Here is a 27,563-nt window from a genome sequence, read left to right as displayed (position 1 = left end):
AAATCATCTGGCCTTTCTACATCACTTTGAGAACTAATTCCTAGTGAGGTTCAAATCAATTAGCTACAGACAGCACCAGCTAACTTCCAGAGGTCCAGTCTGGGTACAAGGAATCCATAAACAACTACAGACAGCTTTACGCCATTCCCTCTTCTGCAGTAGATGCTGGCTGATGTCTTGGCAAGACTTAGTGCTCTGTTTGCATGCCTAATGATTACCATGCAGAGAGAGATACAGAATAAATTATAACTGAAACAGCCATTACTTCTAATCATCATAAACTATTTTTCCTGTAAACTTCAATCACCATTAATCACAGTCTCTTCCTTGCAATTGAGGAAATCCAGTGCAATTAAGGGAGTAGAGTAACATACCTGAAACAGCACTAGACAATTAATAAGATTTGGCTTATCATTTGTCTAAATTACTTAAAACATCACTACAAATTTAAAGATTTTGTCTCTCTTCTACATCAGGAAAGCCATTCATTTCTCCCTGTAAAAGTATACATAGACAAATCAAATCACTTGAGTCTAATAGAAGAGGCTAAGCCCTAATTTGCATTGCAGGACATTTTTTCAGGCCAGAAGTAGTCAATGAAGCTTTCTCTGCCCATTCTCCAGGTTTAAGCACCTTTTAAAAACACTGACAACAGAATAGCATCAGTGTTCCAGTATCAGACTCACCTGCTGTACCTAGAGATATCACACACTTCCATCCTCCTACCTACTATTCCTTATATATACAGGCAAGGATCACAACAGCTCCAACGTCACATCCGAAATGTATGCTGTTGCTTGCTCACCCTGACCTCCGCATCCTTTTCAGAGCTGCTGCTATCCCACATACAAGCTGGAGGGAGCAGGTAGCTTGTTTGTTAATTTACATTAACAGCATTCAACACACTGCAAGATTGGATCAAGCTCAGAAAATTATATTAAACACTTTGCTTAAGAACTCTCTTCACAGCATTAAATAATCTGATAATTTTGCAACAATTATATTTGTAGATAAATCATGAAAACACTGAATAGTAAGAAGCTTCCTGGTAACCCAAGGAAAGCATCACCCACTCGAATTGCCAGATTACAAGGCAATTAGGCTCCAGTCTTTCTCTTAAATTTGCATAAATCCCCCCTTTCCTCCACCAGGCTTCCAAGTCAGCCAAATAAAGGCACATTTTTTCAGGTGTTCAGTAGCACAAAAGCTCATGGCAGCAGGAAAAAGTTGGGGCTGATCCCTCTCCTTCCTCCCCACATCCTCAGTCACCATCTCCAGCACTCAGACCATTCACTCAGCCTTTCCAGCACACTAGACCAACTGAAAACTAACTCATCAAACTACACGGATAGTTTTCTCTGTCAACTTAGCATGCTGAAAAGGCTCAGGGGAGCAAGTGAGCAGGGGGTAAGACAAGACCACTGCAGCCAGATTGGTTTAGGCTACAAGGAGTCTCAGAACGACGTTCATCATGGCTAAAATGATCTTACCACTGATGAAAGCACTGGGCTCCCATTTCTGGCAACAGAAAGCTGAAAAAAAGCTAGTCGAAAGACACAGATTTCTCCTGGGTTAGCTGCAAAGGGTGAGATGAAGAAAAAAGGTGCAAGGAAGAAAGTGAGACCGCATATCTGGAGCAGGGATAGAAGAAAAGCTCTTATTAAGAGAGAGACCGCAAAACATGCGATTTTTTTCTCCATTAATCAGCAGCATTTTAGAGGTGGCACTCAAGTAGATCTGCTCACCTGTGACGCACAGCTTATCACTGGGCCAAATTTCTCACCACTGCTCTAACCTTCGCTGCTCTGCATCACACCACTGCACCATCTGTCGTTGTATCCACCAGACAAGCCATAACACAAAAAACTATGAGAAAACCTATTTTCCAAGGTCTCAATCACTGAATTGTTTGGCCAAGACATAAGACTTCAGCCTGAGACAGACATTAATGAAAAATGTGACTTTCACAAGCTGATATCCAGCAAAGCATGACTGAGCTCATGGCAAAGAGAAGAGCAATCTTAACTGCACCTGCACTTAACTTTGCAACACTTGGAGATAGGCACCTGAAAACAGAAGGGATATACAAGGCACTACAAAAAGTGATGCGACAGGCAAGACCGTTCCTTCACATTTTAAGGTCTTTCTAGCCACTTGCTGATGTTATCTAAGCAGTCACTGATAAGGGATTTTTTATTTTTTAAATAAATATAGGATAAAATCACTGCACAACCCTTAAGGTGTGTTTTAACACAACACAATTTGGACCCACGTCACAGGATGATGCTTGGCTGATGCCCATAGGGCAGAGGACTCTCTAGGGCCTCAAAGAACCCTACAAACCTGCCCCATAAACCACAGCACCGAGGGGTCCCCAGGGCCTCCTAGCACCCTTAGGGGACTCTAAAATCCTGCCACATGCGCCATGGGGACAGGGGTCACCCCAGCCTCATGGAGGCCCTCAGGAAATCCCACAATCGTGCCCCACATCCCAGAGCACCAAGGGGTCACCCTACCCTCACAGCATCCCTACAGGACCCTGCCCCACAACCCACAGGGATAGGGGTCACCACAGCCTCACAGCAGCCCTAGGGCACCCTAAAATCCTGCCCTGCTCCCCATAGGGCCTGAGGGCTGCTGCAGCCCTTAGGGGACCCTAAATCTTGCCAGCAGCACTGAAGGGTCACTAGGGCTTCACAGGACTCTTAGGGGATCCTAAATCCTGCCCACACCCCATAGGGAGAGGGGTCACCTCAGTCTCATGGTGCTCCTGAGAGAGCCCTAGAAGCTCACTCCACAGCACCAAGGCATCACCACAGCCTCACAGCACCCCTAGGACACCCTAAAATCCTGCCCTGCATCCCACAGGGCCACTGCAACCTCACAGCACCCTTAGGGAACCCTAAATCCTGCCTCACACCCACAGGGAGAGGGGTCACCCTGGCCTCATAGCGCTCCTGAGGGAACCCCACAGTCCTGCCGCACACCCCACATCACCAAAGGGTCACCCCAGCCTCACAGCACCCCTGGGGGACCCTAAAATCCTGCCCCACAGGGACAGGGGTCACCCTGGCCTCACAGTGCTCCTGAGGCAACCCTACAGTCCTGTCCCACACCCCACATCACCAAGGAGCCACCTCAGCCTCACAGCACCCCTGGGGGACCCTACAGTCCTCCCCCACAGGGAGAGGGGCCACCCCGGCCTCACAGCACCCTCAGGGCCCCCCCACCAATGGGTGGGAGTCACCACAGCCTCACAGCACCCTCAGAGGACCCCACACCACCCCGGGGCTGAGCTACCACCCCAGCAGCGGAGCTGCGAGAAGCCACCGAACCACCCCGGCGCCCAGCGAGGAGCAGAAGCGGAGGGGGGGGTAGTGGCGGGGCCGGGGAGGGCGGGAAGAGTCCGTCCCCATTCGCCCCCCCCCCCGACTTACCCGCCCCGCCATCTTGCCGCTGCGCCCAGCCCGCAGCGCCGCGCCGCCTGACAGCCGCGCCGCAGCGACGGTCCCGCCCCGCAGCCGCCAGGGGGCGGCGCAGCGCAGGCGCCGCGGCGGGGCTGGGCGGGTCCCTGAGGGGCGCGGGACGGTGACGCCCCCTGCACGGCCGGCGGCCTCGGATTGGCCGTTCCGCCCGCAGCGCCCAGGCACTGACGGCCGCCGCCCAGTACCGCCCGCCCATTGGTCTAGCGGCGTGGGGGAGGGCGTTCTGCAGTACGTCAGCTGGGAACGCTGATTGGTCGGTTGGGCCGTGCGCGGGGCGGTGTGGGAGGGGCCGCCGTTCTCCTCACGGCGGGAGGGCGAGGGGGGGCTGCGCGTCGGGGGCGCCTGGTGTCGCCCGGTGTCCGGTACCGCGCTCGGCGGCGGTGGTAACGCCGTGAGGGGCCTCACCGCGGCACTCAGGCCCGAGTGCCGGAGAGCCGGCCTCGGGCGGGGCGGGGGTCTGCGGACAGTGGATGTTGCCCCGGCCAGGGGGCGGGATGGGTCAGGCCTTGCCCTGAGGGAAGGGACGGCGGCCTGGGCTGGCTGGCGCGGCCGCGACCCTGTGGTGCGAGAGTTGAGGGGGTACAGGCCTCCGGGCAGAGCCCCCGCCGGCAGCAGGACTGGCATCGGCAGGGGTCTGTCAGGGCTTGGAGACCCCTCACGTCTCTGGGCCCCTGAGCACAGAGTCCTCAACAGTGTTCGGTCAGGGGGTTTACAGTGCTTTGTGGAATAAAAAGGACTTTAAATCTGTCGAACTGCTCCAAATAGACAGGGCATCATACAGCAGCTATTAGGTACTTTAAATGGGGTGCCGTGGCCTCCGCCAGTAGTACACCCAACAGCTTACCTCTTTTTCTGAAGTGGCTTTCCATTTAACAGCATCTAGCTTATACTAATGGCATGTTTTTATGCTTTATGCTACAAATTACAGGTGCATGCGAGCCTGAAAGCCATGTAATGGGATCTTGGAGCTACTACTCCAGTCTCTCAGCACATGTCAAAGCCTGGAGTTAACCTCATTCTCTGGTAGGGAGGGCTTGGGGCTTCTAAAGCCCATTGCTAGGCCTTCGCTCACGACGTGGGTGTCTTCTGCTCATTGCAGCTCTTGCTTCTACGTGGAGCTGGCATAGCCTGGTCCTGTTTGAGCACTTACTGAATGTTTGCAGCCAGACTTCTGGATATGGATCTGTACGGGGGATTTGGTTGAAATAGTGCTTCACTCTTAAAAGCAACAGATCATATTGGATAAACTGTCTCATGCTGAGAGATGAAAATAGCTTGTTTGCAGAGCTGCGTCCCCCTGTGTAATGTTCTGCGGGAGAATGAAATTCCAATTACGGTCTTCAGTCTTGACTTTGCTTTGAGGGAGGAAGGCGGCAAACACTTGGACGCCAAAGCAAGGTTCAATACTGTCTCCAAAGCCGACCTCAAGAGCCTGGAAATCAATTCAGGGAGCGAGTTTAATCATTAGCAGCCTGTTACATCACTTCCTCCACAGGGCTTTGACAACATCATAAAATATTAATATTGATTTTAACTGCCAGTTTGCTGCCTTGAACAAGCAGCAATGTCAACTGTAACCCAGAGGGGAATGCCAAGTTCATGGAAAACTGGGGGGCACTTTAACGCAGTGGGCCAAAGTGGTCGATACCTCAGGCCACAGATGTACCTCAGTGCGGAGTATGAGTGCAGCACTCGGTGGATAAAGAAATCGGGTGTCGATACCTAAATCTGTTGTGGGCAGATCGAAACAGTGCAAGAATTGTTTCCCCCAGCGAGACCATGTTCTTCCAGCTTGCACAGCAGCTGAGCAGAGTTTCTCCGTCTATGTCTCTTCCCCAACAGAAATCACTGCACCGGGGAAACATTGTAGCCAATTAAACATAGTCAATTAAAATTCAGTATTATACAGCTATGTATTCAGTATTATACAGCTATGTGGGAAGATTCAGATGTGAGAAGTACACTAGAGCTGGTGGAAGGCCGAGGCACACATAAAGCTGATAAGGGGGATTCATACTGGAATGTAGAACGTCTGATCAAGAATTACTGTCCTTGGGAGTGAAACACATCCAGAAGAAATATGTGAGCTGAGTGAAACATTGTTACAACAATCTGACTTCATTAGTAGAAGTGTGAGAAGAAGCACCCTTATGGGAACTATCCTCATTATAATAGTAAAAATCACACCCCTTCAGCCGGAGACCCCGGCCTAAGTAGAGACCCCTCACCTCTGAGCATGCGTAGAACACTAAAGTAGTACTGTGGCTTTAAGAGTAAGGTATGGAAATGTAGACCAGTAAGTGTTTTATGTAATCGTTTATGCATATGTCTAACTAAACTGTATAAACACTGTACCTGTTCGAACGATCGGTGTGCTAGCTTTGTGGAGTTACCACCTAGCACCCGGACTTGCGCAAAACGTGGAATAAACTGGTATCCGGGCTCTGTGTGTGATATTGGATGCTGCACACTGGGGAACAAACTCCCTTTGCAAGAAAACAACATCACTGAAAAGTGGTTGTTAAATATTGCAGATAACCCCGCGGCTTTGGGCAGGTAACTGCCGGGCAGTTCTCACCGGAGGGGATTTGCTTCCCAGCCTCTGTTACATGCGAAAGCGGCTGTGAGACCGGCAGGTGAACACCCGTGTCTGCTGAAACAGCATTTTCCTCTGCAGTGGGTAAAGGTGTCTGGCCTGGAGGGTCCTCCCCGGAAGAGGCTGGTGCTGCTGCACCCCCAGCAGTGAACTCGGGCTGAATGATACAATTCTGGGGGGATTCGCATTGCTCTGAGCATCCCAAATCTCTGCCGTGTGGCCTTAAAAGAGTCTCTTGCAGAAACAACCGCTGGAAATACGACCGCTGAATTTGTAGGGAAATAGTGACTTGAGGGGACAGTGAGGGTGGAGCAGCCACGCTCCCCCATTTCCAAGGGGGACAATGGTATTTCACCATTTCAAACGGGAAAAAAAAAGCAAAGCAAAGCTCCCCAAACCAAACGCAAAGGTCGCACCCGTTCCTCTTCAATCCAGGACCAAAGGGGACCCCAGCCCACCCCCACTTGGTCCTGAGCTCCAGCCGCCACTTGTCTCCCTGGGTGACAGGACTGCACCTCGAAGCTCATTGGGCACAAGGCTCTGAACCAGGCCAGCGCCTTCGCCAGGGCACGTCCCAAAGCTCTGCCCCACAGCCAGCCCCTCCCTGGGGCAGGGAGCCAGGGATGAAGCGGGAGGACGGCACAGGCTGTGGAGCCGAGACCTTCACCTCCGGCTTCCAGCAGACACAACATATGCGTCCTGAGTCCCTGGGCGGGCAGGGTGGCCCCGCTCCCTGGGTGGGTTTAGGGAGGCACACTGGGCAGGATCCGGCCCCCCGGCAGTGCTGTGCAGGCAGCGGCAGGCTCGCCCCACTAACCTCCCGGTGAACCTGCTGGCTGGCCTTGCGCTGAAGGCAGTAAGAAGGCTGGAGGCTGGCTAGCACCTGGAAAGGAGAGAGACGTATTGCAACACAAATGCCCACAATTCATAAAAAAATGTATGCCTCTGTTGTCATGAAATTATCTGCGTACCGCCTTTATCCGCCCAAATAGAGATGGCAGCAAAAACAATGCCCCTAGATTCTGTAAAAATAGCTTGAGAAGTGAAAACAAGAGTATGGTTTGGTTTCAGGGCTTGTAGGTTTTCCTTAGTCCTTTTTAGTGAAAACAGCGATATTCATATGCTTGGCAGAGTATCTAAACCACCAGCACGGATGCGAAGGGTAAGGAAATGAGCTGGCAACATGCAGAGCCCGCTGCTTGAACTGGGTTCCCTCTTCCATCAGCTTTCCTATGGTTCCTCCTTCAAACCTGGCAGCCTAGGCCTCTGGGGCACCCTTGGCCGTTGACTCCCAGCAAGGTTTCAGCCCAGCAGGCCCCGCCGCAGGCAGGGAGCCACGGTGCGAGGCCAGGGGCTGCTCTGTCACCGGTGGCAGGTAACGGAGGTTTCCTCTTGCTCTCACGGATGATGCAGGGGACTGCGGAGTCACAGGGGCAGCCTGGCCCCGGACAGGGCTGCCCTAGTGCGGGGCCGGAGTGGCAGCAGCTGAGGGCAGCCCCGCTGACAAGACCCGGGGGTGGCAGGACCCAGGGCTGACGGGGCCTGAGGGGGTGACAGGGCCCGGGGCTGCCTCAGGCATTGCCCCGACATAGCAGGCGGGCCGGTGCCGGCCCCGCGGATGCCAGGCGGCTCCCAGGGGAGGTGCCGGGGCAGCACCCGCCGCGGAGGGGCCGCCCCGCTCCCGCTCCGGGCCCGGGGGTTGTGGCAGGAGGGGCCGAGACCGCCTCAACGGCCGCGGTGCTGTCTCCGGGCGAACAACGCCTCCGCCGCCCCTCATTGGCGGGAGGGGTGAGCGAGGTGATTTTTCATTGGCTAGGTGTTGGCGGAAAGGGGCCAATAGAAATAAAACTCTGTTGCCACGAGACTCGCTGTGGGCTCTTGATGTCTGAAAACCGCGTGGAGAACAGGGAGGGTCACGCGGTGCGGGGAGGTGCGAGGAAGCCGAGCGGCTCCTCATTGGTTGGACAGCTGGGGGGGTTGGCCAATCCTCTCGTGCGCGCGGGGCGGGGCGGCGGTTGGCCCGGCGCGAGGCTAACGGCCGCTCGTCGCCTCAGGTGGCCCGCCATGGCCGCGCGCGGGAGGGCCGGCCGCGCGCGCTGCTGGTAGCCGCCGTCACTGCCGCTGTCCCGGGGGTCGCCCATGGAGGTGAGGGACGGGGCTGCGCCACGGGCTGGGGAGAGGCTGGGCTGTGCGGCTGTGCAGCTCTTCCTGTCAGAAACCCAGCGGACGGTTGGAGCTGTCCCGGGGCTCGGGCTTCGCCTGGGCGCCGGTAACCGAGCAGGGCTGAGGCTGGGCGAGGCTTCGCGCCCTTCCTCCCGCAGTGTATTTGCAGCCACAGCCGGGCTTTTCTCAGTGCCGCGGGGCCTTTCTGTGTGGGGCCGCCCAAGGCCCAGCGCCGTCTGGAGCTGGGCCTGTCTTGTGGTAACGGGTGCTGTGAAACTGAGCCCGAAAGTGTCAGAAAAACACTTCCGGAAGACTTCAATTTGGGAAATAAATGAGTGTGTATGGTGTGGGGGGTGTCACAAATCTGTAGCAGCTCCGTATACCTGTATGTTTTCTCATTCTTTGAGATCGCATGTCATGTAAGTGGTAGGTGCGCTTACTGAACAAGGAGATAACTAAGGAGAAAATGTGATGTAATTAGTATAAGAAATGGAGCTGTGCTCTGCACTAGTTCTGACTTTGCGCGTTTGCGTATTTGTAAAATGTGTCTGAAAAAACCTGTGTTGATACATTGGTGTAACTGCGGCGTAAACTAGAAGGAAGATCATGCTGTAGTCCCCATATGTTAGATGTAGAGTCTGTTTTCATTCTCCAGTAAGAACATCTTTTTAGAGAGGAGTGCTAATTCAGAATACTTTCAGAACGCTAGTCCTGTGAAACTTGAACTTTTTCTGAATTCAGTAAGCATTTCAAATGAGCTGCTATGGTAATATTTTAAATATTATGCAAATAACTTCACTTTTTTATTTGAGAGCTAAAGAGTTTTTTCAGCTATTCAGTTTTATTTTAACTTTAAATTTTCCTTGTGTACCTCACCTTCTGAAGAAGGGAAGAAAAGATGCCTAACTTTTTGTTTTGTTTTCATTCTGTGCTCCCACTGGCCACCTGTTTCTGAGCACTTCCAGGCTGGTGATGGGGAGAGGGGTGTTCCTTAGGTGGAAGTTGTTTCTCCCATGGTTACAGAATGGGGTGGGTTTCCACCGTAGCTCCCAGTGTGTGTATTATAGCAAAATTCCAGCTCCTGAAATCTGAAAATGAACATACGTGCATTCGCGTAATGTAAATTATGTCATAGGAACAATGATGGAAGGACAAGAGGTGTCTGGTGATGCATGGAAGGCTGAATGACTCCTCTGGTGTTGCTGGTGAAAGGGATGATAATTCTGCTTCTGCAGTTGGTGTTCTTCTGTGGCGGTTCAGCGAGTGTAAACAGAGAGAATGCAGGTTTCCTCTTAATCTGCACCTCCTCGGTCTCTAAACACCTTGTGAATTTCTTGTGGTTTGTTGGGTTAAGCTTTTCTCTAAGGGTAAATATGAAAGTGTTCTAATGTGGATATGTAGAACTAACTACCTGAAAACTCAGATCAGCAGAATCCACAGGTAAATTAAAGTGTTAAAGAAGTTCATGTTGGTATAAAATCTACAGCTCTCAGGTCTATTTATAATTACGTCCTTCTACCACTCTTTTTTCCTTGTCTTGTATAGCCTAAAGTTGCATTCAGAGGTGGCAGTCGCTGCTGGAGTAGCGCAGAAGCTGGCGGGAGGCTGACTGATGCATTCAGTAGCGTAATGACAGGCTCTGGCTCACTGTATGGTTGCTACAAATCACAGGTTCAGTGGATTATAAATTAATTTTTTTATATCTGTAAGAGTTTGTGTTGCTTGTAAACAAAATGGTCAAAAAATATTTCTAATACAGTTGCTTATACAGGCGAACATAAATCACCGTGTTTGATTTATTCGTAATAAATCTCCATCATCGTAATGTTAATCAGAAGGGACAGTGACTTTTTTTCATACTGTCACAGATGAAGGAATATGTGGTGTTTAGTAAAACAGTATTTCACTGTGTTTGTTCTTCTGTTAGCATAAACAATTTTAGACAAAGTGAGGAGCAAATGACTACATTTAGGAAAACTGAGAGGTTGGTAAGAAAGAGAAGCTTAGGCATTGCAACAGATATTTCTATGGCATACCACAGACACAGAGTCCAAACGTTTGTATAAACCAGCCTGTTGAGCAGGGGGTTCTTAGTCTGAGCAGTAGAAAATGCCAGGACATTAAGTACATCAGACCGCTCTTTTCATTTTGCCTTTCATAGCCATAAACTTTCACTGAGGTAAAAGACTCGAATGAATGAAAACTCACTCCCAGTACCTTCAGTAACAGACCTATCAATCACTTACCCTGTCTGAGACTCGTTTGGCTTTGTTCTTCCCTGTCGTTCAGTCCAGCAACTGGGCAGCTTTGCTTACAGAATTATTTTACAGACATGGGGAACTGAAGACGTGAAGTAGAGACCTGTCTGTAGTTAGGCAGAAAGCCTTACTGCGAATAAAACCTGGCTTTGTGTGCCTTTCTGTAGCTGCTAGACTACTTTGCTCCATAAAGGAGTATATCATGTGTCTTTAACATTTAACCCTGTGAAAACACCGTTAATTCTTTCACTTATGAAGAGCTAAGAAAGCATATAGTGTTTAAACCAAACAAGCAATTGCTCCTTTTCACTTAAACAGGGTAGAAGAGCTTTCATCTAGAAAAGAATTGGCTGTAAGTTTTCTTCAGTAGCTTAAATAAGCTGCAGTGATTGGGAGGAAGGGAGTATCTCCTGGCTCCTGTCAGTGATCATCTATTAGAAACTGGTGCAGACGTTTTAGGCTGACATGGCCTGAAATTTTTACTCCTATGTGTATATGCACTGGGTAGTAGTCACCAGCAGGAGTTACCTGTAGCATTATGTCAAAAAGTATGTGGCTTGCTTGCTTCTCCTGCTCTGGTTACTCCAAGGCTGAACTAAGTTACAACCGTGTAGAATGATGAAATGACAATTTGCTGTGTTTAATATTAAAATTGGTGTTTTTATCGTACATAAAATGTAGAATGAAGAAAATGTAGAGCTGCCTCAGACCTACAGTTCTTCCCTTTCAACATCAGACTATTCTGCACCTGTAGACTCTTCCCTTCTATACGCACCATGGTCTACCTATGGAGATGATACTAAGCAGCCTGCTGCTTCTCAGATTAGCGTGAAGTCCAGGTAGTCATTTTTGACAAGAGAGAGAATGCGTGTGTTGAAGGCATAGATGGATTATTTTTGTTTGTTTAATTTAGCTTCTGAATTATTTTGAATGAAGTAGTTGTTTTAATTAATATGCAATTCGTTTTCAGGATTCAACCTGAAAGGAATGATTATGGCAGTGAAACAGATTTATATGGACTCGTGTCTAACATCTTGGAAGAGCAAGATAAATCGCAGCCATATTGTGGTGAGGGGTGAGTGTGTTGCCATGCAAGCACTGCTGGCATTCTCTTCCTCTGACAAAAACTACCCTCGCTGATCTCGGGATCTGTGTTCTGTTAGTCATCTTTGCATCTGCTGCTGGCAAGTCCTCATGCTTTTTACCGTTTCTCTTCCTTCCCCCAATCTTCTGATATTTCGCTTGTGACACTTGAAAGCTTTCCTCTGGGTACTTAGGTTATGTGGTAGTTTCTGGCTTTCTGATATTTACAGAACTTTTTAATTGGCATTTTTTCAATAAGTCCTTACAAATGTTGTGGAATGCTGTATTCAAATAGATTTATTTTAATATGTGCCTTGGCCTATTTTTTTAGATCAAGACTGAATTCAGACTTTAGGTTTCTTTCTTAACTAATTTCAATTCACAGAAGGAATACACAAAACATGAAATCATACTCTTTCACATTTTCCTGAACTGGCAGGAGGGAGGAATTCCATGCAAAATGAATATTTCTTGATGTTAGTGCTACGTAAGCAATATTTGCATATCTAAATGTCAGATTTTTTATGCCTATATTCTAGCACCAGAAGAAATGATTAGATAGTTGTAATAACTTGACACAGAGAGATTCAGATCCAGCATCCCCAAGATGCTTAGAGAGCTCAAGGTCTTTTGCCTGAATCTGAGTATTCTAGGTCTACAGGATAAGAAAGGGAACCCAGTTCTCAAGGTTCCCAAGCCGGTTGCCACTGTTCCTTTCTGTCTTCTCTCCAGATTCCAATGATTTCTGTACGTGTGCTGAGTTACATGGCTGAAGTGAGGGAAAACTTTAGAGAGAGTCAGTCTTGATCAAAAGAGAACTTACTAATTCCTTTGCTTCAGACAGTTAAGGTTGGATTTCTGTTTTCAGTACTGCCAAATCTGGCTGTGACTGTAATGACTTCCAGGCACAATTCCATTTTTTACTTAGTCTGTTTACAGCTTTCCTTGAGAGGCAGTGATTGCCCTGTGTTAATCCATGGTAATTAGTGGAAGGAAAGGAAATGTGCTGAGGTGCTTATTCTTGATTTACCTGCAGGAAGCAGTGTAAGCCAGTGTAAAACACAGGCGATTCTGAAGCAATAAGCAAGATGATCCAGAGAAGCGTTTTTTCTGGAGTGCTAGGATACAGCTTTGAAAGGTTGTGGGTAGTTGAGAAGTATGGTTATCTTAACTTGTTGCTTAACCAGGAGTATTTTAGTGGTGACAGACAGTAAATCTCTTGACAGGATTGACTGAATGTAATTTGGTATGTACACATTGCTTGCAGGCACTGTACATTGCTCCTAGGGCATATGGGTGGGTTTAGACAAGCCAGAATCAGTTTTCTCATCTAGTTAAGGGAAACTGCGAAGATGACGGTAGTGGATAGAAGCTGGAGTAAGACACCGTTGAATCAATTGAGGGAAATGGTTGGGGGAGAATTGGGTTCTTAAACCTTTTTCTGCATTTGGGAATGGAAGAGGAGCACCACAGATAAGAATCTAACCATGTATTTCTTGTTTTTCAAGGAGTTGCCCTTCCAACTTGAAGTCAGTATGGCCCATGAATGCAACCAGAATCGTAGACCACCATGACCTGTTGCCAGAAACCAAAAGACCAGTTGTTGGAGCTGTCTCACAACAGGGTTTTTGTAGTAGTGAATCTGTATCTGCTGCTGAAAAACAGTACTTGCAAAGTGGTAATCTTGCATCGCAGCAAAAGGTAGATGAATGTTATCGTGGGTTTACTGGCATAGACCTTGAAGAGCAGAGTTTATACCCTTCTAGGAATGATCATGCCAACTGTTGCAACATGCAGACTAATGAGAATATTAAGACAACACCCGTATATCAGAACTATCCATGCATAAAAAACACCTTCACACCCCAACCCGGGTATTCAGAAGCAATCAAAGACTCGGGAGCCGATGCTTATTCTTATGGAAGGGAGAAGGCGTGTCCCAAAGGAGCAGATGCACAGTTGCACCAAAAGCGGACAGAAACATTTCTTCCACAGTTTCACAGATGTAATGAAAATGCAGATTATAGTAGATACACTGAATATTCTCATGCTAGTAAAGCAAAGCCTAACAAGAGCTGTAGCACCAACTGTAGCCTCCAAGAAAATAAAAAGTTAGTAAACGGAACCATTGAGGCACCATCTCTGGACACAGAACCCTATACTAAATTATTTCAAGTTAAATCAGGAACTCGGAAAAAAATAGAAGATACCATTTCAGATCAGCAAAACTTTACATTTCCCAAGGCTATAGGACTCCTATCAGAAAAGCAATTTGCAAATGAAGCTTCATTCTGCACTGATTTTGGGCAAAAATTTGAATATGGACTAAAATCTTTTGCAGCTTGCCCAGGGAATAGTGACTGTGCAAATGGTGTAGAAAAGCAGCAGTTTTCCAAGTCTGATCTTCAGAATTCTGAATACTGTAAATCACTTCCGTTATTACCACACTCAGCAAACCCTTCAGCAGGGGCTAATGTAAGGCCAGCTTGGATGAACATTCAAACTAAAACCACTGCTTCTGCCCCATTTCAGAATCCAAGTCCTCTGTTGAAACTGAATAGTCATTTACCTGCTTTTCCAAAAAACTCCAGTCATTCTAATGATTTTTTTCAGTTATCATCTTCAAATTTCCCTTTAAATAGTAATTTATTTCACAAGTACTGGCAAGATAATCCTTCATTTTTTTCAAGTCTTGATTTTGGTTATAACACTGCAGAACGAGCTCGGTCTGCTGCTTGCATGGAAGCACTAGTTAGGAGTGGAGAAGAGAATCTCATTGAGTATTTAAGTGAAAAGAAATTAAAGCAGCCAAACGGATTCTGTGACAATTATTCAGCTCAGCAGTTTGGGATCATTGAAAATATGAACAAACACCGTTTCCAGTTGAAGCCACAGAGTGAACGTTACGATCTGGAAGGACAGAAACATGCAGATGGGTTGTTGCAGAACATGTACCAAGATTTAATGGAGCCTCAGGGTCAGTTTAATCTCAGGCAGGGGAGTGGAGACAGTAACGCCGTCAATCCTGTGACTTGCCTACAGGCTCCAAGCTTTTCCAACAATTGCATGATGGGTGACTTCAGACGTAATCAGCACCTTGGTTCAAGTGCATTCCCCTTGAGATCAGCTCGCCTGTTCAGCCGTTCTATTGTCCCCCTGATGGAGTCTCACGACTTGTTCTCCCGCGATGATTTAAAATGCTTCTACCCTTATTTTAACGATAAGATGTATGGTGACAGTTCTTTTTCTGGTTTTGTACCAGCATTTGGATTTCAGAGGCAAGTTAAAACCCGTAGTGGGCCTGCCAGCGAACTTCATGTTAGACTAGAAGAATGTTATGAACAGTGGAGAGCTTTGGAGAAAGAAAGAAAGAAGGTAAAAAAAAAATTTAAAATAAATTAGTATGCCATATCACGGATTTGATGTAGATCTCATCCTACTCAGACCAGTTAGAGATCATGGGTAATTCTCACTGTTATGAGTTGAAATGCTTAATGGGACATCACAGTTAAAAGAGTTTGCTTCCCTGTATATTTGGACTGAAAACAGAAGTTTTGAAGGTTTGTAGCCTGGTCAGGAGCGTAACTAATGTTGTGTTGAATGTTGCACTTAGAGCAGGAATTCAGTGACTTTTCCAGTCTCTGTGTTGGGGTTGGGGAAGGTGTGTTGTATGACTCACAAAACCATGTTACGCTTTTTTTTTTTTAAAACACAATAAATACAATGCATCTGGAAACTTTGAAAGCAAATCCATTCATTATATGTTGAACTGAGACTAAACTTTAATCCTTTCAAGAATTAATTAAAATTCTTAGGCCCTACACTTTTAGTTCTTTCCATAAATTCTCCTCACCTCCTGTTTCTCTGAAGTCTTAAACCTAAGATGTATTTTAAGGGGCTCTTTTTCCCCCAGAAACAGAGGCTGAAGAAAGGGTAATACTAAAACACTGGAACTAAAAGATTCAGGTAGTTCTGTATGAAGCCTGACTTAAAGCTATTGCCCTTTTTGGTCATCAGTGGAAGTGCTTCAGGCTACCCTAGTTGAATGTAAAAGCTGTCTTAATTTCACCAGTTCAGCTGGTATTGAAATTCAAAAATGATCTGGAGCTGTGGCTGGCTGGGAGGGAAGCTTGACCAAACCTTACCTGGGAATCGTGGGGCCAGGCTATTGGCCGTCAGCTTCTCTGTGGAAGCTCTGTTGTGCCAGTCCACCGAAAGAAACTTAGTTGTGAGGGGATGTAAGGCTGTTTTTTTGCCAGGGTGTTTCCTGACAAAAGCCGGTTGTTGCTTTGAACAGTGGGGTTAGGGGGAGAATGAGCTTGACTTGAGGAGGGGAGATTGATGTCTAGGCTTGCATAGAGAAGTGCAAAAGAGAGAGTTGACACGTGCATGGCAGGGGGACATGGTGGAGAAAATTAGGCTGCAGCTTTATGTGGACCACCACAAGACAATCTAAGAAATGCGATTTTAAACCAGATTTAGCTAGCTGTATATTGCTACAGGTGTTCCAGAGTGACATAACAATGGGGTGAGAGAGATTGAAATTTGACATCTTGCGGTCAGGTTTCAAAGTAATTTTCTGATGGCTAAATAAAATATTATTTCATTTTAACAAAACAAAAAAGCTTTCTGTAGTTTGACTAATCTCTACAAAATTTAGGTTAATTGCTGACTTAAATGATTTTATTTTAATTTTGTGGATAAGGTCCACACCTGCTTGCTCATTCTTTTTTGCCTTGTAATTCTAACTTGCCTCCATTTTATTTACAGGCAAAATTAGAACAGGCTGTAGTCAGAGTGCGAGAAGACATAGCACTTCTGAAATGCATTATGTTGCCATAATTAACTTTAGTTGAACTGCTTTGAGTAAAGTGGTTGTTCACATAAAACAGGTGCTTGTCTTACCAAATGGTTAAATCCCAAATGCCTGAATCCTCATTATCTGCTTTAAAAAAATCGAAAACCCTAAGGGAAAAAAATAGTGTATCTGTCTTCTTGTTTCTGTAATAAAGCACACTTTGCAGCTTACATTCTTAGGGAGTTATTCTTTTGTTTTCCTGCAGACTGAATCAGCTCTTGCTAAGAATTTCCAAGGGAAAAAGGTTTCCAGTGCTAACAACACTCCAATTCCAAGGCTGACATCAAACCCATCAAGAGTTGATCGCTTAATTGTGGATCAGCTACGTGAACAAGCCAGAGTGAGTTGTAGGACTAAAAAAAAAAAAAAAAAAAAACCTATTGAACTATTGAATTTGCCACACAGAACTTAGAGTACAGTATAAGATATGTAAGATGATCAGAGCAGCTTTTACCAAAATAGCTTTCTTCTTAAATGCTATGGAGGGAATAAAATTTCAGCAGTCCCTGCTAGAATTTCTACAGCTCCAGGTTCACTGCTGCTGTTACCAGGGAACCCACTGAGTGGCTGAAGCTCACGTTTACATCCATACATGCCAGGAGGATGTGGTTATTAGTAGAAGAGCGTGCATGAGATGCCAGAATCCAGTCACCTAGCCTAACTGCTTGCACAGCTCTAAGACGTACCTGACTTTTGAGCTCTTCTGTTTTGAGGAGCTCAGCAGAGAAATGTTCACTACAGATTTGTAGACACTGTATTAGAGGAGGTATTTGTGGGGAAAAAGCAAGTTTAATTAATGTTTGTAAGAGTTCAATATACATTTGCTTGGGAGTCTTGTATTTTTTTAATGCAGAATGGTCATTTGCTTCAACTTCAGCCTGAATTTCTACGTTACTAGTTTGCTGCTTAAGTCAAACAGCCATAACCTATAGGGCAAGCGTGACTGGTGTCTTTTGAGCTGCCTCTGGTGCTGTGGCCAAACGATGGTGCCAGTGTGCAGTATCGTGCTTCTTTGTGAGGCAGCAGCTCCCACAAAATTCTGCAAAGAAGATGGGAGGGAGGAGGCGAGCACAAGCAGAGCTGATCTGTGCTGCCAGCAGGATAGCAAGGGTCTGATCTGGCTCTTCTGAGGCTGAGAGGCCAGAGCCAGGATGCTCATGCTGCAGAAGGAGAAATGTGGGCTGAAAGCACAGATGCCAAAACCTACCCCTGCAAGGGGCTGTGGGACTAAAGGCAGCAGCTGTTGTTCTGAGAAATGCTGGTTCTTGGAGGAAGCAGTACCACTGAGCTCAGCCGCTCCCAAGGCAGTGGTGGTAAGAAGCAGTCTTTCCTACCAGTCTCGCACAATTGAAATAAGCCGTGGAGCCATGTCTGCTCACTGCCTGCTGGAATCTGTCTTGTGCAACTGCCTGGCTTTGTTCATACAGCTGAATAGAGTATAGTGAAAGATGTGTTGATAGGCTTAGTGTATGCTTTTTAAACTACTGTTTTATGAACCCCAAAAGAATGGTGTTAGGAAATTTCCACTTTCAGAAGGCTTGCTTGTCCTTCTCAGAGTACTTTAAAACTGCATCTAAAAAAGGTCTTAATCTTCTCTAGCCATTTGAGGAACCAAGCTTCAGGGTATAGAACCTCAAACACTTGCTAGGTAACAACTGAAAAGTAGTTTTAAGGATGCTCAGAAGCACAGTGGGGTTGTTGAACCTGGATTCTAACATCCAAAAGCTTACTGACGGCCAAAGAGAAACACTGGTACAAAGGTTTAAGTGGAAGTTGAGCTGGCTGAATCTGGGATTAACTCTTCATACTGTGGAGCATCTAGTTAAATCTTCTTGGTGGTCACGCACTTTACTTTGGTTTTCTCATTTGAGACTTCCACTTGCAGTTGCTTTCAGTTCCAGAACAAAGCATAGCTGACGGAGAGGTGACAGTAGCTTCCTTCACTATGTCATAGGTAGCTATTAAAACCGCTTGATAGAGAACAAACTTTAAACCAGGATCTCCTCTCTACAGACTGTATGTCATCTCCCATGTGTCTGAGGAAATGTAAATCCACAGCTCTGTTGTAACTGGAGAATGCTGTATCACCCCACTGTGGGGTCCTCTGAGGCTGGACATTCAGCTTGTCCTGTTGAAGCTCTTCCATTCTGGACTGATAATGATTTTTGCCAGAGAGAGGAAATACTAGCTTATTTCTAGTAGTGAGGGTATCTGTATGGGCTGGGGAAAGCATTATAGTCCCTGCTCCAAATACGTTTTTTTGTGAAGAACGGTCACCAAAGCTGGGCCTGAAACGTCAGTCCTTATCCCATGGTGTACGCTCACCTCTGGGCTGCAGGGTCCGTGGCTCTGCTGGCTGTTTTGCTGGCACCCTGCCACTCCAGCAGTCAGCCTTGGCGTTGCTGGTGGCTTGCTGCTTTTCCCAGGGAAGGATCTGAATTCCTCGGCAAGCCCTGTGACAGTCAAAAGGGATCAGTTGTGCTTTGCAAGAGAAGGGCAGGTTTAGTTAATGCCTCTGAGTTGTGAGTGGAAGGAAGTGTCTCTTGGGAGCGCAGGATGAACTTCTGAAAAACCTGAGGGGATGGGAAAGCAAGCATTTGAGCCTTCAGTGGTTCCCGTCGGGTTGCTGGGGCAGCCCAGCTTTGCTGACTTCTCTGGATTTTGCTTTTAGACACCTGGCACTTCTCCCAGGCTTAGTGTAAAGAACGTAGGCATTTAACTATCAGGTGTGGATCCCACTGGATGATGTTGTGGTACCTGAAAACCAGGTCTTCAGAACATAGGTCCTTTTGTGGATGTGGACGTACTATTAAGTAAGACTGGGAAATGACTGTCAGGTTCATCTTACTTTGTTTCACTTGCTTATGTAATCCTACTGTGCCACTCCTTAAAATCTGGCTTTTTCTTCAGACATAAATCTAGTGATTTTCAAACAATCTTATCTACTTTAGTTTCCTGTCCTAGTGACTGATTCCTCAGTTGTTCATGTGAAGTTCTCCCTTCACTTTTTTTTTAAACTCTCAGCTTCCTTACAAATGTGAAATGTCACTTTTTTAGTTTATTAGTTGTTGCTGCTGTCACAGTAACTTGCGCAGTTTATTCCTGCCTAGATCTTCCCCCCCCAGGCTTTCGCCAGATCTACAAGAGAGCAGGACAAGTCTGGCAGCGGGAGCTTGCTCCTTCCTGAATGCTCTCTCCTGAGCCTGGTGGCAAGGAGCGGCTGCTCTGTTCTGCTGTTGTGGATGCTGTTGCCAAAATAACTGTCTTGGACAGCAGCCTGCTCTGAGGATACTTGGGGCGGGTTAGGCAAATTGTCCTGGTTCAAATTCCTTTGTTAACCACCCTTTCTTACATTTTAAAAACTCCATTACAGTCTTTTTCCTAGGGAAGCCTACAGTCTTTCTGTTGCAAGGAAACATCAAGGACTTCACTTTGCACTGTGCTCCCAGACCCTCTGTTTCTTATTTTTAACCTGTGGATGACCATTAATCATCAGGCTTCTTTATAGGGCGTCAAGTGTAGCCATTGCCCAGTAAACGTAACAGTTTTGGAATTTTGAGTTTTATTTATTTCTGCAGACCAGTAACCAGGTTCTTCAGTGGTCTGTGAACCGTGGTTGAGGAGTCGCTCACCAAGGGGAAATTCATAGTAACGTGACTGTTGTATGATAAACAAATGCAGGTTTTCAATTAACTAATCCAAACTGAATGATTTTTGAGTGGATGTGCTCGATATTCTCCAGAAGAGCTCCCTTAGTGCTGAGTATCCATCCTGAAAGTCAGCCTACGTGTGTGGTTCCACAGCAGCTTTAGCCAATGCAAACTGAGGCCGCTGCTCTCCCACATTACCCGTTGGCTTTGCACTGGCACAGCACAAGGAGACAATCTGGGTGAAAACTGGCCGGTCTTTGTGGGATTGGTTTTCACCCGGATAATTGCAGCAGTGGTGATGGAAGGGAGGACCACAGCGGTCTTGATTCAGAGGAATGCACGTTGTCATGGAACCACCTCCCATTACATGGTTGTCTCAAAGTTGTATATATCCATGATTAACTAGTAAGCTGGGTGTCCTAATATTTGGGTATTTTAGCTTTGCTGTTGTGCTGTGCACACCCAGCTATTCTACAGCTTTGGTTTTGGAGAAGAAGAAATACTAGGTAAGAATTTAACTACTTCAGCTGTAACTTTATGAAGTGTTCTCAAAAGAAAATAATGGTTATCATTAATCTGTTCTTTCTAATCTAGTTAATTTTCTTGTAAGTCTAGATGAGTATAGTTTGAACTCCTGTAACATGTAAAATGTTCATTAGGTTGTGACTTTACTGGGAAAAATGGAGCGCCTTCGCAGTTCTCCCCTTCATGCTAACATTTCTACTGCTCTTGATAAACATCTGGAGGTAATTCATGTAGTGCAGTCACGTAGAAAAGACGAAATTGTAAATGCTTCAAATCGACAGAGGCAAGGAGCTCCCAGATGCCAAGATGACAGAGGTATAACTATGCTTACGTACTTCTATAAGGTAGCTGAAAAATTCTACACGTATTGCAAGTCAAAAAAGTAGTGTGAGGGGGTTTGTATTAAAGTTTTAATTTATTTTTCAGTGTCTACAGCTTTGAGAAAGGCAGACTGTATGCGTTTTAGATGACGGTTTTGAGAGGACACTAAAACTGGGTTTTAGAGATAAATGGGTTAAATCAATTTGGAGTGCATTTATTCAATTAATAAGCTAGCAAGTAATGAAAAGGTAGTGGGGGGGGGTTGTAATGCAGTTTGGGATTGGAGATGATATTAAGCTATTGCCTCTTTCTTCCCCCTGTCCCTCATACTCCTGCTCCCATCTCCCCTCTAGCCCTGTCTGATTTCTGCATAGAACTTCCTTGGTAGCTCCATGCTGAATCTGTGCGAAGAGACCAAGATGGCCTTGCATTTTGAATGGATTTCCTCTTCAAGCATGTTCTGTCCTAGATTGACATAAAATACAAATCATATTTTGGATGGATACACAAAAATTTATTGGTCAGAATGTTTTTATTATTAATGGTATCCAAAATATGCAGAATATTCAGCTTAATCTTTCACTAGTGCACAGGCAGAATGGCAAATTCCCTTCTCTCTTAGATGTGAGGCAGAATAAATTCCTGTTACCTGTGATGTTCTGACCTACGGTTTTGTGTTGGAAGCTTTCTTACATTTCTGAGAGTCCTCTGTTTGCTTCCTGCCTCTCTTTCCACAACTGAATCAGATGGATTATTCTATTTCTTTGGGGTGTCCTGTTATTCAGTTCTGTAATTCTCAAGTTTAGTTCAAAAGATAGACTGTAGCAATTTTTCTTTTCACCTGTTCACCATCATTCTTGTTTCTCTTTACCTTGATTGAAGGTTATGTGACTTGTTAAGATGAAAGGGTTTTTGGGTATTTAAGCCCATGAAAATAATTGGCGCTGGCTTTACTTGGCGTTACTTCTTAGCCAGATCACTGAGCTCTTTGGAACTGAGTAGTCTGGAAGAGAGGAGCTGTCAGACCTCGAGAGCTGCTCCCTGGTCCAGCTGCTTTGAGAAGAGAAGAGAAAGAAGTGGACTTTGCACAGTGGGATCTGATTACTTAACTAGAAGGGCTGCACTTCCTTTGTCCACCTCTCATCCTCCGTACTGGTTGTCTCCAAGATGTGTTAGCCTGTTGTGGCAATTGGAGAGGATTTTTCAAACGGTAGATTATTGAATGCAATAACTATATTTGCTGCATGTCTGGGAAAGCCATGAGGAAAATGCCTGAAGCTGTGCATCCCCCCTCTTCAGCAGAGCTTTCTTGTTGTTAATAGTTTTGTTTTGTTAGAGAAGAGGTCTTGCCCGGCCCAGCCCTGTTTCCACAGCACTGTTCTATTCCATCTGATCTGATCTTAAGTATCTCTCGTATCAGGCTGGACCTGTCTCTGGTGTCCTCTATTCCAGGAAGTTTGATTTAAACAAAATTCATATGTGAGCGATGGTCTCCTCTTCTCCCAGCTCCCCCAGTTTAGTTGCAACACAGATTTACTTCAGTGGGAAGCAGATGGATCTGAGCTGCCTCGTATCGCTTGTATTCATGCACAACGTGGGTCTGAAAAATTCGCTATTACAGTTGTGTAATAGTAGAAGTTGTGGAACTGTACGAGGTATCTGGCAGTTGTTTGTAAATGTTTTTGCTTAATGAAGTTCTGAAGGAATCACAATGATCAGAAAAAGGGTTTTACGGAATGCCATCTGTTACCCAGAACAACCCTCAAGCCTTTCAGAGCTGTCTGAGCATACCTCTGCTTTGAGATTGCCCTAGATTTAGTTTTCAAGAGGTTTCAGAAGGATATAGATGTTACAGATCATCTTCTGAGGGGAGAAAAGACCTTTTTAATGTCTGTAACTCTCAGGCACTGCATTCAGCCAAAGGCTTTAAAGCAAGTCTTCCTTATTACTGTGGGATTTTCCCTTCCCTGGTAGTGACCCAAATGCCAACCATATCTTACAGCTTTGAGATGCACATTTATGTGAGTGTCACTTGTTCCCTACCTTCTTCTAGGCAGTCCAGATGACTCCATTCCTGTGGTCTCTTCTTGATTCCACAACACTTGGTGTGAAATTGGAATTTTGAAAACACAAGACCTGATAATCGCATCCTCCCACTCTGTATTCTGTCCTTTATTTCTCTGGAGTTATCCTTCCAAACACTGCCTTCTAAAATTCTTTAGATAGCTGACACTTGTGTTGGACAAGTGGGTTTTCATGGTGATTCTTTGCAGTTACCTAAATCAATTTTCTGTACCGCTCCTGCTGAGCAGTGGTAACTGTAGAGAAATCAGTGGTTGCTCTGTGCAGAACGAAGGAGGGATGTCTCAGAATGGGTTTCACAAAAACGAGCCTGGGGAGTGAGCGCCAGATGAGCTGGTGCAGAGGGATGGTGAGGGGATAAGGTTAGGCCTTTAAATTCTGCCCTTTTCTGAGGTACCCCCAGTACCTCCAGGAGGGGAATGCTTTCACCTGGAGCAGTGAATCCAAGAACACTGGTTGAAGGTAGGTCCCAGGTTTTTGCAATAAAATGAAACTGCAGTTGTGCTTACTGAGCAGGAGCACTTGGAAGAGCAGACTTTGACTTAAAGTCTTCCGCTGCTTCCAAACCCCATGGAAGTGTTTGCCCAGGGAGGCAAGTACACACGTGCAGCCCAGCGTACAGTGTAGTGTGACCCAGCTCCAAGAGGAGTGAGTGTGCCCCTACCCCAAAATAACATGCAAGTTCTGGTTGAACGCTCTGGTGCCTAGAAGAGGGTATCAAATTTGTTTCCTCACACACAGGCTGGAATTAAAATCAAAGCATTATCTATGCGTTAAGACATTGCTGTTGAATAAATGGACCACTGCACCACCTTCCTCTTTATTTTAAAGCAGCGGGGTTGGACACATTTTTGCAGAACATGATCCGTATGCTTTAATAAAATGCCATAAACAAGCTGTTCCTTCACCTGTCTTAATAAGATGGGCAAAGGATCCGCTTTGTGGCTCCGGAGGGGTTGCTGTGAACATTCAGCAATGAGCTCACGCAGGAAGGGGCGAGATGCCTTCAGCGTGTGTGTATGTGAAATACTTTCAAGAACAGAGCTGACCATAAGGCTTCAGGTGCTCCTGATGACAGGTGACAGCTAAGTAGGAGCTTTAACAAAATAAGTACCTAAATTCCATATACTCTTTGTATGAGAGCCTAAAAATCACTACTTTCTTACATTCAACTTTACAACCTTATAAAGAGACAGAGAGACACAAAATCGGACACTAAAAAGGGCCCAATGTGGGTTTTAGCAGTGAATGAATCCCAAATAGCGCTTGCTGATGACCTGTGGAATAAAGATTGAACCGCCATTTCCTCCCTGCAGATGTGTTTGCTCTTGCTTTGGCAATTAAAGAGATGAGCGTAGCAACACGTAAAGCACGTACAACTCTCTGGTGCGCGCTCCAGATGACCTTACCAAAATCTTCAGCTGGAAAACCAGATGCAGAGAAAGCTGTTCGGGAGGCGGTGCAACCTGAAGAAAAAGTGTGTGAAAACATGAACAGCTGCGGCATCCTAAACCAGAGGGCTGACGTAAGCGAGCACTAACGAAATACCAGTTGCATGCACAAATACACTCCGCGCTCTGTATGTGTGAGAGATGATATGCTAATTCTTTTTAATTATTTGTAAAGTTTGAACTACTAATATTCATATTTAAAGCTGTATCTTGACAAGAACTGAATTTGCTTTAAGGGCTGTCGGGTTCTACTTACACTGTTAACATTATGGGCAGCATCAGAATATTGTAAAGCTGAACTGGTGAATGTTAACTTAAAAAATAATCAGACTAATTAATTAACAGTCAAGATATTATTTAACTTCTGCAGGTGAACCCTGGTGTACAACTCTTCCAATTAACTTCTTTTAGTTTTGCTTTAGGAAATAGGTTTTAAAATAATGATTCTTAAAGACTGTAGTCTAACGGGGTGTCCGGTCAGTATCAGATAGATTGTGATGTAAAAATGGTTTCCTTATCAAACTAATACCTGGAAACAGGAGGCAAAAATGCTAAGAATACCCAATATTCATGTAAAATTAAATATTTAAAATATAAATATTTATGAATTTGAGATTTTAGAATCTAAGCTTGTGAAAGGAGATGCACCAGGTTCTACTAAATTACTGGTATGACAAAATTGCTGTTGTGAAACCATGCAATTTACTAAATGTGTTCAAATCATTTGGGCATGCTCTTGGGAAAAAAGAACCTCTGTTTTAAAGTATTTAAACATAATCAAAATATGACATGCACACAGGATTATCCTTTAAAAAGCTGTGAGCAGCTGAAATAATGAGTCTTGTTTTTAATACCTTCACTTTAAAATTTGAAGAGGTATCACAAAGTTCTGAAATTTAGGTTTTCTTAAAGTTACTCTTTCACTAGTTTGGTTTGAAATTTGGTTGTCATATTTTAGACTTATTAGTTTACATCTGCATTTTTGACAGCTATTAATACTTGGTGTTTCTCTGCACATCCGAATCTGTATGGAATATAAGTAACTTATTCACTGATACGAAATGTTGGTATTATGTGGCTCAGGAGATACGGGGTTTTAACACGTCTAGCATCGCGTTTATAATGTGTGGATTAAATTCATTCAGCTGTCCTTGCCTAGATACCCTGCTATTTTAAATGTCTGTGTTCTTCCTCCTCCTGGAAATCCTGATATGCAAAAGGTGTGATCGCACCACATAAATTGTCATTAGATGATGTGAGAAAGAAACTGAATGAGAATGCAGCAGAAAGTGGAGTAACCGTAACTGTTTTATCTCTGAAATGACCACAAACACTGCCAGAGTGAGTTTATCTGGGCGGGAGAGCAAAACACATCTTCCTACCGCCACTCACTGCATTGGGATTTGTTACGTTTAACTGAGGACATGTTGATGTTAAAAGCAATACTGTACTGGCTTCCGTCTGTCTGGTAAGAAATAAATTAGCTTTTGTTGAACAGCATTTGTTCTGTGTTTGTCTTTGTAGCCGGAGCTCCTAGAACTTGATCCGTTAATGTAATTTTCCGTAATTTTCAGTTAATTACTGAAGTATGTTAAGAGGTCACAGGAGAAGAATCGGAGATTGCTCAGGCAGATCTGATCCAGTAGTTTATTGAGTTCTAATCAGTAAATTTGGGTATGTAAAATATTTAATAAGTACAGATGGATTAGTAGGCAATACTCTACTACACTTAAAGTCAGTATGGGATACAAAGATTATCGCCTAAGCTTACTATGCATATTCCAAATGCTACGTGCTGCAAAAAACGTCACTTACCAAGCCATCGACGTCTGGTGTCAGGTAAGGGCGCTCTCAGCCTCAAGGGGTAACCCTGAGAGGCGTTCCTAAGCGAGGGGAGATCTCCGCGGCGCAGCCCGCAGCTATGGAGGGAGAACCTAGAGGACCCTGATGGCTGCAGATCTTTATAGTGTCAAGTGGTTGATTTGTAGTCAGATTTTCTGCTGTATTCAGGCAGTTTCGGTCACTTATCATCAGGCCAGTCTGCAGCCAAACTGGGTTTTTTTTTGGGGGGGGGGGGGGGGGGGGGCTTGGTGCTGAGTTCTCCCTGATAGCCTCACACAATAGGACTAGTTTCGGTTAGGCCTACTTGCTGACTGTAGTTAGGTCAAACAGTTCAGTGAGGTCCAACAGGAGGAGTGCATCTGTCACAGAGGGATAAAGCGATGGTGATACTGGAGTTACTCTTCTGTAGAGAGAAATGACTGTAACTTTAGATGAGCCAAGGGAAAAATTGTATCAGTACAGTGAAGCCAAAGTGGTGGATTTTTTTCCCTGCAAGTGTCTCATTAGTTACAAGCTCTGTACTGTCAGAGAGAGCTGACGCCATCATTTCAGTATCTGCACTAGAAAGCTTAGGAGCCTGGCTGGAGTATTTATTCCTACTCTATAAATTTCTTGGTGCTGATGCCGGTAATGCACTCCTGGATATCTTGGATATTAGTCTAGCATCAGCGCTGAGCTCTCCAGGGGCAACGTCTGGTCTGGGCACTGAATCAACAGCACAAATCCTTGACAGCCGGTGACAGCAGCTCTGCGGTTTGAAGGCAGACCTGCAGCCTCCCGGGCTGCGAAGCTCCAACTGCGCTGAAATGGGCCCATGGCCAAGGGGCAGCTTGAACCGTTTTCAAGTGCAGTTGGCCCACGTGTCTGGGCGTTTACACAAGACCGCAGCACGCTGCTGGGTTTCCCACCCCAACAGCTGGTGCAGCTGCCTCGGTGAGGTGCTGCTGGGTGGCTGTGGTTCTGCTCTGCCCCAGGACATCTGCTGAAAACCCTGGGGCTGCACTTCCCTTCGCTCCTGTCCCCCGTCCCTAAAAGGGCCTTTGTTAACTCTGGGCGTAAAGCCTTGGCCAGCCAGACACAGCAAACTGGGATTGCGGGTGCAGGGTACGAAGGGTACCAGCAAAGGTGATCTGCCCGCCTGAGAGAGGGAGCTCCCACGGTGCGCTTGTGACTGCGTCCTTCTTAAATCCATACAGCCTTCTGCGGAACGTACGCCTCTCGGCACATACTCACAGCGTAGCCTTTTGTT

At 45.8% G+C, this 27,563-nt stretch overlaps 2 protein-coding genes across 6 annotated transcripts in view; one reads left to right on the top strand and one right to left on the bottom strand.

Moving 5' to 3' along the window:
• NSF (N-ethylmaleimide sensitive factor, vesicle fusing ATPase) overlaps positions 1-3,574 on the bottom strand; it is an 83,478-nt gene extending 79,904 nt beyond the window's left edge. For 2 of the 4 annotated variants that reach the window (XM_075522898.1, XM_075522897.1), the window contains exon 1: positions 3,438-3,568. In XM_075522898.1, coding sequence (XP_075379013.1) covers positions 3,438-3,449 — 12 coding nt within the window. In that variant the 5' untranslated portion in view covers positions 3,450-3,568. Of the gene's footprint in view, positions 1-3,437 lie in introns of all 4 variants that reach the window. The other 2 variants (XM_075522902.1, XM_075522900.1) reach the window with 2 other exon arrangements.
• A 4,530-nt stretch (positions 3,575-8,104) lies between these two features.
• On the top strand, positions 8,105-25,923 carry MEIOC (meiosis specific with coiled-coil domain). Of its 2 annotated transcripts, XM_075522868.1 has the most exons (8): positions 8,105-8,226; positions 9,790-9,915; positions 11,184-11,341; positions 11,473-11,577; positions 13,094-14,960; positions 16,649-16,783; positions 20,753-20,933; positions 24,338-25,923. In XM_075522868.1, the coding sequence occupies exons 1-8, from the start codon at positions 8,221-8,223 to the stop codon at positions 24,559-24,561; spliced, it is 2,802 nt and encodes a 933-aa protein (XP_075378983.1). In that variant the 5' UTR covers positions 8,105-8,220; the 3' UTR covers positions 24,562-25,923. The 2 variants fall into 2 exon arrangements, with proteins under 2 accessions (XP_075378983.1, XP_075378982.1); XM_075522867.1 differs by lacking the exon at positions 20,753-20,933 and having other exon boundaries at positions 24,338-24,425.
• The last annotated feature ends 1,640 nt before the right edge of the window (positions 25,924-27,563 follow it).

Source organism: Mycteria americana, chromosome 22, assembly GCF_035582795.1.
Source record: "Mycteria americana isolate JAX WOST 10 ecotype Jacksonville Zoo and Gardens chromosome 22, USCA_MyAme_1.0, whole genome shotgun sequence".
Taxonomy (NCBI): Eukaryota; Metazoa; Chordata; class Aves; order Ciconiiformes; family Ciconiidae; genus Mycteria; species Mycteria americana.
Note: the sequence above shows the minus strand (reverse complement) of the source record. Positions and strands in the feature narration are given on the sequence as shown.

What these genes read in the sequence shown, in the direction of transcription:
- MEIOC (XM_075522868.1), top strand. An exon ending in CAGCCATATTGTGGTGAGGG is followed by an intron (nt 11,578 to 13,093) that starts GTGAGTGTGTTG and finishes TTGTTTTTCAAG; the next exon opens with GAGTTGCCCTTCCAACTTGA. An exon ending in CAGATGCCAAGATGACAGAG is followed by an intron (nt 20,934 to 24,337) that starts GTATAACTATGC and finishes TCCTCCCTGCAG; the next exon opens with ATGTGTTTGCTCTTGCTTTG.